Source organism: Pecten maximus, chromosome 8 (genome assembly GCF_902652985.1).
Source record: "Pecten maximus chromosome 8, xPecMax1.1, whole genome shotgun sequence".
NCBI lineage: Eukaryota > Metazoa > Mollusca > Bivalvia > Pectinida > Pectinidae > Pecten > Pecten maximus.
In genome coordinates, this window is record NC_047022.1 from 10,293,956 (window position 1) to 10,312,197 (window position 18,242).

General features: G+C 34.2%; 1 protein-coding gene across 2 annotated transcripts in view; it reads left to right on the forward strand.

Annotated features, from left to right (window-relative positions):
- The window catches only part of LOC117332452 (calcium/calmodulin-dependent protein kinase kinase 1-like), a 150,927-nt gene that overhangs the window by 71,490 nt on the left and 61,195 nt on the right, over nucleotides 1-18,242 (forward strand). Inside the window, exon 1 of one of the 2 annotated variants that reach the window (XM_033891362.1) lies at nucleotides 8,811-8,974. The exons of the other annotated variant lie outside the window; for it this stretch is intronic. Coding sequence (XP_033747253.1) covers nucleotides 8,832-8,974 — 143 coding nt within the window. The 5' untranslated portion in view covers nucleotides 8,811-8,831. Of the gene's footprint in view, nucleotides 1-8,810; nucleotides 8,975-18,242 lie in introns of those variants that run through there. 2 annotated transcript variants of the gene reach the window in all.

Here is an 18,242-nt window from a genome sequence, read left to right on the forward strand (position 1 = left end):
ATTAACAGTCTTTGTGAATCACTTCGGATCATAGTGTTAAATCAGTTGTATCATCTTCACATTCACATCGTGACTTCCCTACTGAAGTATACATATCAGTATTTGGTTAGGTTCTATAACCTATGTAATTGATTCCACACTTTCGAGGTCTTTATTGATATTATCTTGTCTGTAGCTTCTAAATTATTCAGAACATTTCCATCTCGGTCAACTCTAGACAGCAGTGTGCTCTGTTACAGTTGTAAACAAGGTCAAAATATCGTTGAGTTCAAAGGTCAGGTCAGAGGTCAAGGACTATTTGAACTTATACATACACTTTGTTTGTAAACGCACTGCAGGATGCATTTGTATTTATTTTTCTAGTAATTAGTATAATTATATCATATTATTTTTTCTAGATCATGTATCAAACTTTCAATATATAAATTTTGGTGAAATGTGTGTCTGTTAAATTTGAATTCTTTAAAATACATGGAAATTAGTCCTAGAGGTTAAAATTGTGGACTTTGGGTTAAGAAAGATTTTTTTTTTCAAGATGTGTTTAATCCTTTAGAAAGGATTTCCAAACAAATCAATCCAGATTTATGTAGGAAGCAAACATGTTGCTTTATACCAGTAAATAAATTATATCTCCTAAAGAGAGATGTGCTACCAGGGAAATAATTGTGATTCTTCAAGATGGATGATATGCTTAACAAAATATATTTCCCATGATTTTGATCATCGATATCTTTGAAGGTATTGTGAAGTTCCTAAATAAAAATATATGTTTTGAATTATAATAATAATATAAAATCATCTTTACTGGCCAGTGGTGCAAAAATACAAACAAATAAGCTTTAAAAAAAGTAGTTTTGAAAAATGTTTACTAGCAACTGATTAAGCTAACAAATCATTCGACTCTAGATGTTTGTAGACCAGGGTCAATTTATACAGGAAGGTGGTTAATGAAATAAATCTGCTCGGGTAAGATTTGTCAGCTTAACATTATATTAATAAAATATTCAAAATTCATGATTTTAACAGAAAAAATGTGGAATATTCTTTATGATTTTCTGTGACTTTAAGATTATTGTAAAATTATTTAATTTAAGTTTCAGTATTAGATTAAAATATGATATTTTGTCATTTTACGAAATGTAAATCATTATTTATTAGCGTTAAGTTGATCAGGCTTTAATAAAATTGACATATGTTTTCCAACACCTTATCAACCTTGATTTAATATTGTTTTAATTCAATTAATTAATTCATAACAGATACTCAGAATTAAGCAGAAAATTTAAAGGAACAAAGTTTTCGTGAGATGCCAGAAAACTAATAAATTATATATGAATATTGTCGGTTTCTTGAAAAATACTGAAGCACATACAGGTACATATTCGTTGTGATGGAGTACAATGTTCTTTCTTCAAGCATTATTGTGTGTTAAAATTACTAATTGATTTATCTGTGATCACATCCAGGCTGAAATGGACTCATTAAGAATTTCTCTACTGACATCTAAGCTTTTTAACTTGTTGAACAAATCTTTTCGTGTTGTAAACTGGTAAATGATCATTTTGAATCATCAGTATTCTCCGAAGGAATTATTTGTGTGTTAGTTTGCTTTTCAGATTTATGTGCTGGAAATAAATGCAGACTTAATGAAAAAATTGAACTGATCATGAAGCAATAATTCCCCATTTTGGCTGAAGTATTTCTGGTTTTCTGAATGAAAACTTTTCAGTTTTGTGAAGGAACTATTTTCAGTAATGCTTTGTGAAGATACTGTTATTAGTTTTGTGAAGGAACTATTTTCAGTTTTGTGAAGATAGTTTCAGCTTAGTAGAGGAAATATGTTCAGCTTATAGTGGAGAACTATTTTCAGTTTTGTGAAGGAAGTGTTTTGAGTTTTGTGGAGGAAGTGTTTTGAGCTTTGTGGAGGAAGTGTTTTCAGTTTTGTGGAGGAAATATTTTCAATCTATTTTGTACATCAGTCACAAATACGAATAATTATCAGAACAAATTTAATTAAACATGGCTTCACTACCAATGTTTACATGTATGAAGACATCAGTCAACAGTTTCATTTCCTAAGATAAACAATTTGGAACGTACATCACTGAAGCAACAGGGAAAGCAACATGATGAATTTAAGCAACAGCCGTACATTTATAGCAAGGTAAATAAACTTTACTACTATAACATACTTCAATGCAGTTTATATAATAAAACCCTGTATGATGGAAACCACTTCTCTTTAAGAGACCACCTCTGTTGAGAGAAACCATATATGTTTAAAAAGAAGGAGGTGTACCTCTGTTAAGAAACCTTCCCTGTTAGAGACAACCTTGAATAATGAGACCACCTCTGTGAAGAGACCACCTCTGTGAAGAGACCACCTCTGTTAAGAGACAACATCTGTGAAGGGACCATCTCTCTCAGAAGACCACCTCAGTGAATGGACCATCTCTGTTAGAAGACCACCCCTGTTAAGGGGGCCACAATAGTTCAGTCAGTAAGAACATGTAGTGGCCACTTAACTTTAGTTAAAGATGTGTGGTTTGACCCATGTCAGTTTGTATTTCTCTGAAGAAGTTGTTAAACCTGCAAGTCTGTGCTGTTGTGGTTGTATCATTTGGCAAGACACTTTACCCTAATTGCTCTTGATGGCTTGCGATGGGGTGCCTGTATGTTGTTTAGTAAAGTTGTCACCAACTACTACAAGGAGACCCTGCCTCAAATCATGTCTTACAGACCTTTTCTGGTTTTTTTTTTAAATGAAAACCACGATGGTATTATTAAAGTAGACACATGAAGTTGCTATATACATAGAGACAAAAAATATTATGGAAAGAAAATTACCACAATAAAAAACAATTATTCGAAAAGGACATTCCTAATTTAGTTGATGAAAAGCATAATAAATTGTTTTTGTCAGTCATGCTTAAGACTAATGTATTTGTCTACTAGTCATGATATTGGCAAATGTTGTTTTCGTGTTGTTTTGATGAAAATTACACATTGGAGCATTTGTTACGTCAAAATAAAATCAACACATTCATCAATGAGTTGGGAAATTGCCAATTTTGAAATAAATTGTTTTGTCAAGGACAGCCGTTTGATAGTAATGTAAACATATCAAGCAGAAACTTGTATGCGTCTCGAGTTGAAAGTTTGATTCATTGAAAATGATGCCAATTTATTGCATCAGACTTTTTTTTTTCTGACAATTTTCTTTGTTTATAAATTGTTCGGTGTTGAATTTGTTTGTAGCAGTTCTGTTGACAGTGATTGGTGAATGTTTGAAAGCAAATTTAATCAAAAGCTGCAGAAACGTTCTGCATCCAAACCTCTGAATGTCCACAGGCTAAATACATTGTAGTGAAAAACTTAATTCTCCCCACTTTCGATCTGGAGGAAACAATTTTAATCCTGAGAAAAGTTTCATTATCTTTTGTCCAATAAGTAACCTCGCTAGCCAAGGGTGTTCAATATGATGTAGAGTATTATATTGAACACCCTTGGCTAGCGAAGTTGTCCAATAAGTTGAATTTTGGACAAAAAATTTATTCCTGAGGTCCGGTTTTTCATATTTTTCTTTCCTAAAGCACTCTATTGATAGATTTTTTTTCATGTCTTGAATTCATTCAAAATATATAAAAATGGTGGTTGGTTTTGCACAATGGACAACACACTTTCAATGAGGTTTGCTTGGTTCATTTCTCTGATCTGGCAAGATCAAAACTATGTGGATATTGACTGTCCGACCATGTGTGTTTTCTCCTCAATCTTCTGTTTTTCCCATATCTCTACAATCTAGACTAACAAGGATTAATGCTTGATAAAATATCGAAGAATTTATTTTTTTCGTTATAGCCGTATAATATTCTTTTGGCCCCGGATATGACGCGACAGGTGGCGTTACTGGTCTAGATGAACTATGTGATTGGTCATTGTAGCGGTAATGCAGAATGTAGATATGCAGTTAAAAGCGAAACAATGTTAAGATTGAATGCAAGCTGAATAAGTGGATGTATCTTTTCAAATGACACATTGATTAAATCATATTCCTGATTCAAATGCAGTCTTGTTATCGCCAAAAATGATTCAAACTGATCCAGTTTTGTTATCCGTGCTGAAACGCATTAGTTTGTTAATTTATTTCACCAGCAGTTTTACATTAAAATCACCAGCATTAAAACTATGCTGTTTATCTTTTTTAAAAATATTTCTTGTTTATTATTCTTTTTAAGATGTTTTATCGTCTTTCCACAAGTATTTTTTGTCTACTGCCTACATTTGTCTCCCCATGTTCTTTAGGTGTAGAAATTGGAAAATATCACATTTTAAATGTACAACAAAATTTGTCATACTGCAAAATTATTCCAATAATCATTATGAAATCTGCCACATATTATAAGCTGTTGAGGAGCTCCTTGTATGGAAATTACCTCCCCTGAAATTTCGGAAGCATTGCTTTATGCACTTCTTCCAATCAGAAACTAGTTCATTTATCTTTGCATTATGACAATAACATATAAATCTTACGGTATTTAACCTGTTAAGTGCTCCTGCCCAAATAAACCCTTCCCATTTTTTTTTCAGGATAAAAAATGGTATGTTTTTATTGAAACATAAAAAAATCCTTACCTCACAGATCTTCTAATATATTCTTCAGTCTTTCAAGAAAAGACTATGGATTTTCATCCATTGTGTAAAGATATGAAAATGAAAAAAAAAAATTCCACTCAGATTTTCACATGGAAATTTTTTTCTGCTCATGGTTTTATTTAAAGCACATGGTATGCTGATTATGTCAGATACTGTAATCTCGATGTATTCTATAATTACAATGCGGCTGTACACCGGTAATATAACTACTATAGAGTTATTATTAATATATAGGATGAAGATGATAAATTTGGTATCGTAATATCGGCAATATTGAGATCCGGCTGGCTGTTAATTGTCTGATTTGCTAGGAAATTATCGTAGAACTACAGTTTTTGAAGACAGTGAGAGCTCGGTCTTAAGTGAGAGCTTGGTCTTAAGAACACCAAGCTAACATAAACCCCCGGGTCAAGATCTGAATTGTGTTGTGATGTTAACCTAGCTGGGAAGCTGAGATCACAGACCAACCTTTGTTGTCATGGTTACCTACACGACAGGTAATAAGCCCCTGGTCAAAAAAGACCCCCTCCCCTTATATTTTTATCAAGTTTTTCGGAACCAGGCCTACATTTGGTCTTGTCCTGAAAAATGTTGTGATATAAAATTAATTCAAATGTTGATAAAAACAGGCCAATTTTTTTGAAGATTTTTCACATATTAAACAAAAGACATAAGTAACAAAGGTTTTTTTTTTTTTTTTACTGTAATGAATAAAGGATACAGTGGAACCTCTATAACCCGAACATGCATAGGACATGGGTATTTGTTTGGTTTACAGAGGGTTCGGTTTGGAGAAGTCTATTGAAATGGCTCGAATTACAGATATAATTGGTCAGAAGATGTTTTGTTAGATTGTACCCGATTACAAACCGGCACTAGGCCTACTGTACGTACGTAGATAATTTGGTTTGTCTGAAAAATATGGATATCATGAAAGTAAATCAATGCACATATTGCAGATTATATAAGAAATGAAAATTACTATAACTAGTTTTATACAGTATTTGTACATGTAACTGCACTTCACGATCGACATACATTATGTTACATCCGGCTGAAGCCATGTGGATGGGGCCCAATACCGGATATTTAACACATTATAATAAAGAACAAACATGTAAAGCATTTTAAATAGTTTATTATGTACAGTATTTTCTAGCTTAATGTCCTTTAGTGAGATGTCAAGCATTGTCCAAAAACATAAAAATTGTGCAGTTTTGTTGTTTCATATTTGCCTGAATTTATTCAAAGATCTGTTTGATGCCTTAAAGTCAGAGATCTGTAGCTTTTCTACAAATTACAGGGACTTTAGCTGTAAGATTGGTCCAGACGATGGAATCGACTTTTCGAGAGCTTGACAGAACCAATTCTACATGAGTTCATTTTAAATGTTCATATTTTGTTGATGTAGGGAAATGAAACCTATTCCCATTGCTGTTTTCTTCTAAGTCTTCGACATAACTCTCCTTTCATTTCAAGATGTCTGACACAGGACTCTTTCCAACACCATACTTTTCACTGATCTGTTTGTATGTAAGTTTTGATAAAGTTTGAGAAACTTTATTTGATTTTGTCATCAAATGATAATTTGATGCTTCTTGGTTTAGCAAGCAGCTTAGACATTTGATTTGATTTTATTGATTTGGATACAAATTATGATGGGCTATGATACATTTTCATTGACCATTTTTTTTTTTTAAGAAAAATTACCCAATCGCAGTTATATTTTTAGCTCACCTGCCCAAAATCTTTAAAAGATTTCTTCTTAATAACCAAGAGTCCCAAGGAGTTGATATTGGGTCTGTAGCATGCTGGGGTGAAGTGCCACCAAGTTTGTTCAAATAAATGACCTTGACCTTCATTTAAGGTCATAGGAATCAAATAGGCTGAAATCTTTAAACTACTTCTTCTCAATAACCAAGAGTCCCAGGGAGTTGATATTGGGTCTGTAGCATGCTGGGGTGAAGTGCTACCAAGGTTGTTCAAATGAACGACCCTGACTCACATTCAAGGTCACGTCGGTCAAGTATGCTTAAATCTTTAAATGACTTCTGAATAGCCAAAGTGCCGAGAGACATTATATTGGTCCTGTATCATGCTTTCAAATAACTGCAGGATCCATATATGAAAAGATCAATTCGGGCCCTTGTTTTTTTTGTGTAAACAAAAAACGGAAATATATTTGAACAGGAATCGGACACAAAATTGGTCCGGTGTTCAAAACTCAGTATTTGGAAGTTCTTTTTAATGCTATGATAAAGAAGGAATAATTCCCAACAATGACAATTCATTCAGTATTCAGAGGTGTTCGTTTTTTTAGGCTAAATGTACACAGTACGTTCAGCCTATTGTCATCTCCTCTGGTTTTAGGTTGGTTTTTGAAAGTTGCACTATACTGTTAACTTCAACTACATATTATGTCAGTTTATGCCCAATTAAACAGCTATCAGGTAATATTTAGGTAAGTTTTGTGGCCGTGTTTAAACAAACACAATATCACAAAGTCTTTTCACACCTTGAGTAAGTTTTGACACTCGGAGGACGAGTCGTAGCTTTTCATAATTTGACTCGAAAATCTGAATGTTGAAAGTAATCATCATTCCTCCTGTACAAGCAAAACACACTGTCTAGTATAGACCAGTTTAGTTGTCACCAGTATCAAAATACGAAACACACAGCTACAAAAACTATTATATCATCGTATGATTTTCAGAGTTATTTCCCTTTCACTGTGGATTGTATAACGTCATTATAGGATCGTGGCCTGAGATGAACTCTGTAATATGCATGCGTCCTATCAAAGTGAAATTTTTCATGTATTTACCAACTGGTATTATGTACATGCGCGATGTACGAAAACCTCAGTTATATATGTGTGCTGCATCGATACTTCTCCAGTGCATTTTGGTAATATGCATTCAACTATTTGAGTAAAATGGTGAAAAATATCACTAAAAATACAAATGATTTCCACTAGAAATAAAAAATACAAACAGTCCAATTCTAACACACATTTTAAAGGGTTGACATAGATTACGTCAAAATGTTTGACAGGCCCTCTTATTTTAAGCATCTTCTTTTTGCCTGAATCGTGATTTGGTATGAATTAATTAAACCTGTTTTGAATTCAGGCCTACATTAGGCAATAAACCCCCTCCCTTTAAAATGCCTTCGTTTCCTACTAGGGATTGGAGACTTATTGTCGGTTGAGTACGGTATGTCCTTGGCCTGGATCCTTTACTCCAATTGTTCTTGATACCTGCCTCCAATTTGATGGTCACTGAGGTAGCCACCAGCTACTACAAGGGGACCTTCCTTATAATGACCTGGCTGGTGACAAGGTAACAAACTAAACAAATAAAGAAATCTGATTTGTTTGTGACAATGGTTACCAATTAAAGTTTAAATGATTAATATCGCTGTGTGTGAATTTTCTCTGTAAACAAAGGACACCCATAATCCAGGAAATAACTTTGTGTACAATTTCATATCTAATATGACAGCCAAACTTTTATGTGTTCAGATGAAACTTAAATACTAATAAATCTAAAGTGTCACACTTATGCTATGTCGGAAGTTCAACAAAGCAACACAGCATATTTGAGTCACCTTCATAAATGTGTACTTAGTGCATCACGTATACATGTATATAGAGGTGTCACATTTTAAGTGAAGTTATAAATTATGTAGGAGTGTATCAATGTGATGTTTACTTAAAGAAATTGATGGTTTTGCTGAATAATGTCTGGATTTCAAAAATATGGAATTTACATGCCAAGAAACAGATTCATAAAGGAAGTTAATTGGTCCAAAAAATAATTAGCGGTGGCTATGACAATGTTACTCAGTGGAACCGGTGTATTTGTGGACAATTTAAAAAATATTGTTGGTTTTGAGAGTGGTGTAGTATGAAAAACACCCATTAACATCAATTTAAGAGGATTTCCAACTTCATAAGGAGTTTATGTACTGTTTTGAAGCCCCACTGAATATCAAATGATTTGGTTTTGATATTTATAAATGCAAAAAAAAAAAAAAAAATTTGTTTGTATAAAGGGCTTTCAGACTGTTTAACATCCAAAAGAAAATTTTCGATAATTTTTTGCTTGAAAAAAATTGGTGACAGAAGCTCCTTTGCATCTTGATATTATACAAAAGATAAGTTTTAATAGTTAATGTTAAAACAAAGATATTTAAAAAGGAAAAGTACAAACATGGCCGAGATGAAATCTTGGAAGAGTCCATTAAGGACCAATAAGGGTGCTTTATCAACCAAGAGCTCAGTTTCCGTGGAGACCCTCAGAAGATTGTTTGAAAGGTAAATCAAAATCATTTTTCTACAGTATTCATTTTACGATTTTTGTTTTATTATCTGGATTCTGTTCTCAACAATGAAGGACAAGAAATTAAACAGATTAGATAATTATTATGATTCTGTTAGAAGTAACTATGAATATTCATGAAGAATGAGTTCTGCTGTATTTGATCTAATTAACACACTGGCCCAATAAATACATCTCTCAATGGCCCTGAAACTGCACAATCCTACTTTTTGTCTTGACAAAAGATGGATATGCTAAGCATAGCTTATTTAAAAGGTTGCTTTCTTCCCTGATCTAGTATAATCCACAGTTTTTGTCTCACCTGCGATGAAGTCATGAAGCGGGACTATGGTGCTACTTTTCTGGCGCTGGCAGTGATGACGTCATTGTCAACATTTCACTGAAAGTTTTGCATTTAGGTCTGAAGCTAAATAAGTATAAATCCAACCTTAACATGCAAACTTGGTATGTAGTTAGATCACAAAGTGGACATCTTAACACAGCAATCATTTATGGAATATCACCCAGAATGTTTGATCCAGTGACTCTGAATTACGGATGCTGGGAATATGGATTTTAAAGTTTTGTGTTTAGCTCCATTTCTAAAAAAAGATGCTTCCATGCCAATAAGCCCTCCCCAAACTTTAATGCTAAACTTTAACTCTAGAGGAGGGGCTAATCTAAGGATGAATACGGTACTTTAAGCACACCACACTTGAAATTTTATAAATGTGCAGTGTGTTTATTGTGTTGCCTGCAATTTGAAGGCAACATATAGGTATTTCTGGTGGTGTCATCCTCACAGAGGTTCTAATTCGATAACTCAAATTCCCTTGGGTTGATCGGACTCAAACATAATGCAAATCTTCCTTTACAAAAGTGCTTGCTTGTGATAGCTTTTCAGGTCCAAAGGTCAAAGGTCAAGGTCACTGTTTCTAAAAATTATTTAGTAATAATAATTATTATATATTTCATATATAGGTTCCCCTTGGTTCCTAGTTATGCATAATGCATTTTGAGACCGATCGGAAAACAACATGGCCGACAGGCAGCCATCTTGGATTTTGACATTTGAAGTTTGTTATCGCTATTTCTCAGAAAGTATTGAAGGGATCTTTCTCAAATTTCATATGTAGGTTCCCCTTGGTGCCTAGTTATGCATATTGCATTTTGAGACCAATCGGAAAACAACATGGCCGACAGGCAGCCATCTTGGATTTTGACAAGTGAAGTTTGTTATCGCTATTTCTCAGAAAGCACCAAAGGGATCTTTCTCAAATTCCACATGTAGGTTCCTCTTGGTGCCTAGTTATGCATATTGCATTTTGAGACCAATCGGAAAATAACATGGCCGACAGGCAGCCATCTTTGATTTTGACTATTGAAGTTTGTTATCGCTATTTCTCAAAAGTATTGAAGGGATCTTTCTCAAATTTCATATGTAGGTTCCCCTTGGTGCCTAGTTATGCATATTGCATTTTGAGACCAATCAGAAAACAACATGGCCGACAGGCAGCCATCTTGGATTTTGACAATTGAAGTTTGTTATCGCTATTTCTCAGAAAGTATTGAAGGGATCTTTCTCAAATTTCATATTTAGGTTTCCCTTGGTGCCTAGTTATGCATATTGCATTTTGAGACCGATCGAAAAACAATATGGCCGACAGGCAGCCATCTTGGATTTTGACAATTGAATTGAAATTGCTGAAAGGATCTTTCTCAAATTTCATATATAGGTTCCCCTTGGTCCCTGGTATTGCATTTTTGGACCAATCTGAAAACAACATGGCCGACAGACAGCCATTATCGCTAAATCTTAAATTTGTTATATAGGTTCCCTTTGTTTGAAAAGTACTAGAGGGCTGTTTCTGAATTTGCACAGATTAGTAAGACTAAGAGGAAGGGAAAAGTATAGAAAAGATCAATCTGACATGGAACCTATAAAGATCATTCAATGGTGGGCGCCAAGATCCCTCTGGGATCTCTTGTTAGTATGTGAACAAGCAATTGTTAGATTGAGGAATCGTTTGCCTAGAAAATCTGTACACCAAGATTAATTTATCAAAAACCTCATAAGGAAAAATGACAAATGTCTGATTTGGCAGCTACTTTCATACATAACCATGGCAACAGTTTGCCATAAATCCAGATATACAAGATACAATACAATATTTTTATGAGGTAGACTGTTCTGTTGTCCTCACTTTTATACAGGTGAAATATTACCTTTACTTTCTCTTATCGTGTCACAGAAAAATATTGCTTTTCATAGGAAAACCTGATTTTCGAATGGTACACATTTTACCATATTTGTTCTACAATAAGCAAAGAGAGTCATTAACAATATAAATATCTGTTGAAAATAAGGGATGATAGTGGGTATAAATGGCGGAAGAATAACGCAGGTCATTGAAATAGTATTTGTTTGTAACTAAACCTCAATAGATATGAGTTGAATTATTGTTGTATTTGGTAGAGAACATTTTCATTTAGTTAGGTTTGTGTTATTTATTACATTTTTACCAGTGAAATATCAAAAATTATTCATTCTATAAAAGTGATATTTTTCACTAGAAAAATATCATATTTTTCACTAATCAAATTAATGATTAGAAAATACAAAAATAATTGACCAATCAGAAAGCCCGACATATATGTCAGCACCTGGACAGGGGGAACTACTTTTTTTGTTTACAAATTATCGCTGTAGGCCTAGTTAGCATACGGGGTAGGTTTTTCGTTGATAAAAAATGTAATAAACAGAATATCTAACATTGTCTTCAGTAATACCAAATATATTTCACTCGTGTGGCTAACATTTTGATATTTTTCACTCGTGCTGCGCACTCGTGAAAAATTTCAAAATATTAGCCCCACTTGTGAAATATATTTGGTATTACTGAAGACAATGTTAGATATCCTCTATATACTAGACCATAGCAATCGGTAGTTCATAAGAAAGTTGCCACTTTCCATTGACAAAAAACGGTTAATAAATCATCCACAAAATGATAATTCTTGTTATGTGCACGGGGTTGCCATTTATAGCCTAGACTTGAAAGTAGAAAGTAGAATCAATTTGATTGGTTCTTGCATGACTTTTAGCTTTGACAACGGAAGTGTAATATTGATAATCATGGATACGCATGATTGAAAGTTGTAACGTTTTAAATACATGTACTAACTGTACAATTGTAACAAACAATTTTACGGCTCATTTTATTTTCGGCAAAGACGAAAATATACAAACAGGCATGGCCTGCAACTCGTGACGACACTTTCAAACTATGTACATGACATGTTTATTGCACAAAACTCTTCAAAGAACAACAAAACAATTGATTCTGAGATAGCAAGTATCTTCAAATATTTATTTATTACGAAAGATTTAATCAACATATTACGCTTAGTCAAGAACATGCCGACAATCGAGGTAAGAACGTGATGTCAATATGACAATAATGGTGTATTTGAAAGGTACAAAACACATTGTGTTTGGTCCAGAAGGCAGATATTGTTGTGCTAAACTGTGATATTAAGGTTAATGTTTTTACATTAAAAAATATTGTTTTAATAATAGAGCTTTCAGTACTTTGATTAACGTACAATAATCACATTTCTTTCATAATATTCGAGGAAAAAGAAAGTCACATACGTTCATTTTTTCATAGCATGTACATTATTTAAGCATTGAACGGCTTTCAGTTGGCATTCATATTGACTATGAATGCCAACTGAAAGCTGTTCAATGCTTATATTTACCATCTGCGATTTTTTATTTGTCGTTCGATTTTTTTTTGAAATTTTCAAATTCAAATTTCAGTTGGCAGTTCATAAGCTGGTGAACTCGCAACTGAATTGGTAGGGTTATATAGTGGCAGTGCCATACAATGGTAAATATATAGTAATATAAATTAAAACATTGATTTTGTGAGGAAATATCACAGATTCATTGCATTTAATTGAAAGTGCCCGATATAAGAAATTAATTTAAGAATATTTTGTGTATGTACCAGAAATCACATGATGGGCTGTCTTCATGGAAAGCATTGATTGAGATTCACTGGACAGCTAAAGGGGTTGATGGAAAACTATTAAGATGGAAGGCAAATTTTGTTTTCTATTTTACAGTAACCTACTTAGCAATAAATTCATCAGAAACGTTAAACAGAAATTTCCTGTCCAATCATATTTGTTTATTTTTATCAGTTTATTTGCCATTGAAGTGGCAGACCTACAGATGGCTCCGAAATCAAATACACTCAAATATGTGAAATCAGAAATCAGATTATCCATTTTCTGACCATTTGCCCAGCAGCCTAAATGGAATTAATGAAAGTGAAAGTCTTCAAATTCAATAAGCACGGAAATAGTAGTAGCACAAAATAGATTTCCACAGTGCATAGCCGTAATTCTAGGTTCCCTGGGAATTGGATAATGTATACAAATTGAACGAATTTAAGTATGAAGCATTAATGTAACTGTAGTCAAAAGTATAATGGTTTTGTCATCAGCAATGGAGATTTTCTATTGCTTAAATATCAACATGTGTTTCAGTTAAAAGTAATTACAAAAACATGTATGGTATATGTTATGTTCAGATTTATTTCAATTTTTTTTTGTTTATTTTGTCATAATTTCATATTTGTCTGTCTTTTCATGTGTCATCTTTAATATCTGTCCATCCATTAGCTTACTACCACATCCTCACATCATCACAATTGTCTATCTATCCTTAATTTACCAACTGGTAAATCCACCTCACAATTGTCTGTTTATCCTTAATTTACCAACTGGTACATCCAGCTAACAATTGTCTGTTTATACTTAATTTACCAACTGGTAAATCCACCTCACAATTGTCTGTTTATACTTAATTTACCAACTGGTAAATCCACCACACAATTGTCTATCTATCCGTAATTTACCAACTGGTAAATCCACCTCACAATTGTCTGTCTATCCTTAAATAACCAACTGGTATATCCACCTCACAATTGTCTGTCTATCCTTAAATTACCAACTGGTATATCCACCACACAATTGTCTATCTATCCTTAATTTACCAACTGGTAAATCCACCTCACAATTGTCTGTCTATCCTTAATTTACCAACTGATACATCCACCTCACAATTGTCTGTCTATCCTTAATACACCAACTGGTAAATCCACCTCACAATTGTGTGTTAATTCTTAAATTACCAACTGGTAAATCCACCTAACAATTGTCTGTCTATCCTTAATTTACCAACTGGTATATCTACCTCAAAATTTTCTGTCTTTCCTTCAATTTTGATTCTTTGTCCTTTCTTCTATGATTCTTTCCCTGCAAGTAAGAAAACAGCCAATTTTCTCTTTTTATATGACAACATTATCGTTTATAAGTGCTAGAAACTTCTACATATGGTTCAGAGTACATTATCTAAGTACATTGATTTGAGGAAATCCAGTTCTTATTTTTTCTTTTTTTTTGGTTGACGAATGGCAACATAAAAGTAACACTATTGCAGATAGCATCTGACACTGATAGCCAAACAAAGGTTTCTGTACAGAGACTTGAATTTCCTTGGTCCCATCAGAATCAACCTTCCTACATTGTTACTGAATGACCTTGGTAGGGATTGCTTTTCAGGTCTGAAGGTCAAAGTCAAGGTCCTGATATTATGCTGTCAACTTAACATTTGACACACCCACTTTTGTGGGATAGTTTTTTTTATCTTTAGTCACACCTACCTTGATAGGTTTATAAATATTTCTATTGACATATATTGTATGGCATAGCAATACAGAATTTACCATTTACTTTGATTGACTGTTTAAAAACAAATATAAAATTAATTTGGCCTTTAGGATTGCCCCTATTGGTATTCGTGAAACAAAGCTACATTTTTTCAGTCTCACAGGTCTAATGTATTATAGGCACACAATACTAGCCTGTTTCTTAATTAAAGTTCCCGGTAACATCTCATATTAGTTTTGTTTTCCTTCCAAACATTTACTCTTCAACAAAGCTAAAATTGGCTTGGCCTTGTTCTATTTTGTTTGTGCTGTTGTATGGCTGTACAATTTTTGTAATAACATTAGTGCTACTGAATTTCTGGAAAACATTGCAGACACACAATACACATCACTATATAATCTAATTCTGAGGAAATGAAATATTTATGGTGCCTCAATTAGACCAACTTCTCACCACTAAAACAATATCATGTCGGCCCCTATGCTTTTGTTCACAAGTGATGTGTTGTGATCTCGTCTTTCAACAATGGAATTGTAGGATTGTTCAATGTTTTTATTGTTGTTTTGCTTGCATAAAAATTATCTGAAATATTCAAACATTTTTTGCCTGCTAATTTTCACAAGCAGGGATGAGCTACCAGACTCTTGCTGTAGTGATGTTCCTTATAGAAAATAATTCTTATTTATCTAAAACAATAGACGTCCCTAAGGTGTATAAGTACCAACATGCAAAATTCAGAAAATTCTTTTAAATTCTCCTTATGTCAAAACCTAAGATTTTGTCCAATGAAGCTTCCACGGGTGAAGGCAACTCAGTTTTGTGTAAATTGTGCATTTCGGCATTCAACCAGCCAGAAAAACATCTCCTGGAGTTTCAAAAATTAGAAGGGGACTGCAAATGAATATAATTTTCAATATCCCCTAAAATGTCAGGTGGGAACTACAGGATCCTCACTCAAACTGAACTTTCTCATTCATGACTGAATAACACAATTGTAAAAAAACAAATTTTATTCCAATTATTAGTTCCCTACCAAAAAAACCAGAGGGACTGTATTTTTCTCTTCGTCCGTCTTGTATGTATGTTTATGTAATGCCAAAATGCTTCAGTGGCTTCCTTCCTTGAGGGATTTCTAGCAATCTTCACACAATGATAAAGGACCATAATATCTTGGACAAGGTCGAGATTCAGGGCTTTTGGGTCAAGGTCAAGGTCACTGTTACTGTTTTTTAGAAGGGGCTGGTAGGGGGACATGTGTTGCTTTAGCAATATTCAGTATGCTTGCTGAATTTAAAAATCACGGTGGTGATGATAATGATAATGATTGCCTTTGTTGGATGATGATGATGACTACGACGGCGACGGCGTTGATGATGACGACAATGCATGATGATGGTGATAATGATGATGGCAATGATGATGATGTTGATGTTTGCGATATATGCATATGAAATGTTATCTATGTAAATGTTATTCTCATGTGCTGTACTTAAAGTCTTGAAATATAAAAGATATACAAAAGAAGAAAAATTTGAAATTAACAAAAACTTATTTAAAATTCATACCATGTTACAAAATGTTTCTTGCATTCAACAGCTAGGCTATGAAAAAAGAAAAAAAGCAATTAAGAAATAAAAAGGGGTAAACAGTTGTGATAAAACCATTTTTATCTGTGACAATACTAACAATACTATACTTTGAAGAGAGTACAGATTCATGGAAGACTCAAGGTGAAGGTCACTGGCACTGTGGCAACGAGCAGTTGTAATGTCGGAACGGTTATTGGTAATGTTGCTCTAAAATCCAATCAATATTTTAGGATGAATATCAAACGCTCGTAAGACTTGTTGAGTGCACATGGACTAACCAAGCATGAAAAGTTCTAATGAATTTCTTTCTTTCCAGAGACATGTTGTTACGAACTCATAAAAATTATCGAACCCTGAAATTAGGTCGAGGTTATTAAGATAGACAGGATTTATTTTATGTAGATAGTACAGTCAGTGCTATCTGGATTTGCTGCATTTGAGCCCTTTGTCAGGTACATGTCGTTATCCTGCAACAAGCCCGAACAACCGAAGCATAATTTCTGGCATAAAGTATGACAATGGCCTCATTGTAGGACTAAGAAGTAGCATTTAGGTTATATCTAAGTGAAAAATATTAATTGGCATGAATGAATTGCACAACGTCATACTGTGTAGTTGTCAAATTTCACTGGGCCAATATTTCAAGGGGGGCCGCAGTGGCGGAGTGGTTAAGGTGTCCTGACACTTTATCACTAACCCTCCACCTATGGGTCGTGAATTCAAAACACACAAGGTGCAGTTGCCTGGTACTGACCATAGGCCGGTGGTTTTTCCCAGGGTTACTCCGGCTTTCCTCCACCTCAAAAAACCAGGCACATCCTTAAATAACCCTGGCTGCTAACAGGATGTTTACCGGTAAACTTAAAATACTTCAAGGTTTCTTAGTCCGACCTAGTTCATGGGTATTAAATATTGTGCAACCCTATAAACACTCTGCAGTAAACACTGCTATATTTATTTTCTTTATAAATACTTGTGGGCATTTTATTTTTGTGCTATATATTTAAGGACCGCGAATACAGCGAAATAAAACCCACCATTAATATTACCAACTATATATGCAGTATTGATAAATGTCTGGACAGTTTGTCGCTAAAGTACACCTTTTTGCTCCCAGGTGGAGACATATCTTAAGATACTATTCAATTGTAGCTTCTGTCTTTTACTTGATCATTGAAAAATTTTATACCAGGGTATAAATTCTACAAATTTTTAGCCCACCATCATCAGATGGTGGGCTATTCAAATCGCCCTGCGTCCGTGGTCCGTCGTCCGTCCGTCTGTCCCTCCGTCCGTCCGTCCGTCCGTCCGTCCGTCCGTAAACAATTCTTGTTATCGCTAATCCTCAGAAAGTACTGAAAGGATTTTTCTCAAATTTCATATGTATGTTCCCCTTGGTGTCTAGTTATGTATATTGCATTTTGAGACCAATCGGAAAACAACATGGCCGACAGGCAACCATCTTGGATTTTGACAATTGAAGTTTGTTATCGCTATTTCTGAGAAAGTACTGAAGGGATCTTTCTCAAATTTCATATGTATGTTTCTCTTGGTGCCTAGTTATGCATATTGCATTTTGAGACCAATCAGAAAACAACATGGCCGACAGGCAGCCATCTTGGATTTTGACAATTGAAGTTTGTTATCGCTATTTCTGAGAAAGTACTGAAGGGATCTTTCTCAAATTTCATATGTATGTTTCTCTTGGTGCCTAGTTATGCATATTGCATTTTGAGACCAATCAGAAAACAACATGGCCGACAGGCAGCCATCTTGGATTTTTAGCCCACCATCATCAGATGGTGGGCTATTCAAATCGCCCTGCGTCCGTGGTCCGTCGTCCGTCCGTCCGTCCGTCCCTCCGTCCCTCCGTCCGTCCGTCCCTCCGTCCGTAAACAATTCTTGTTATCGCTATTTCTCAGAAAGTACTGAA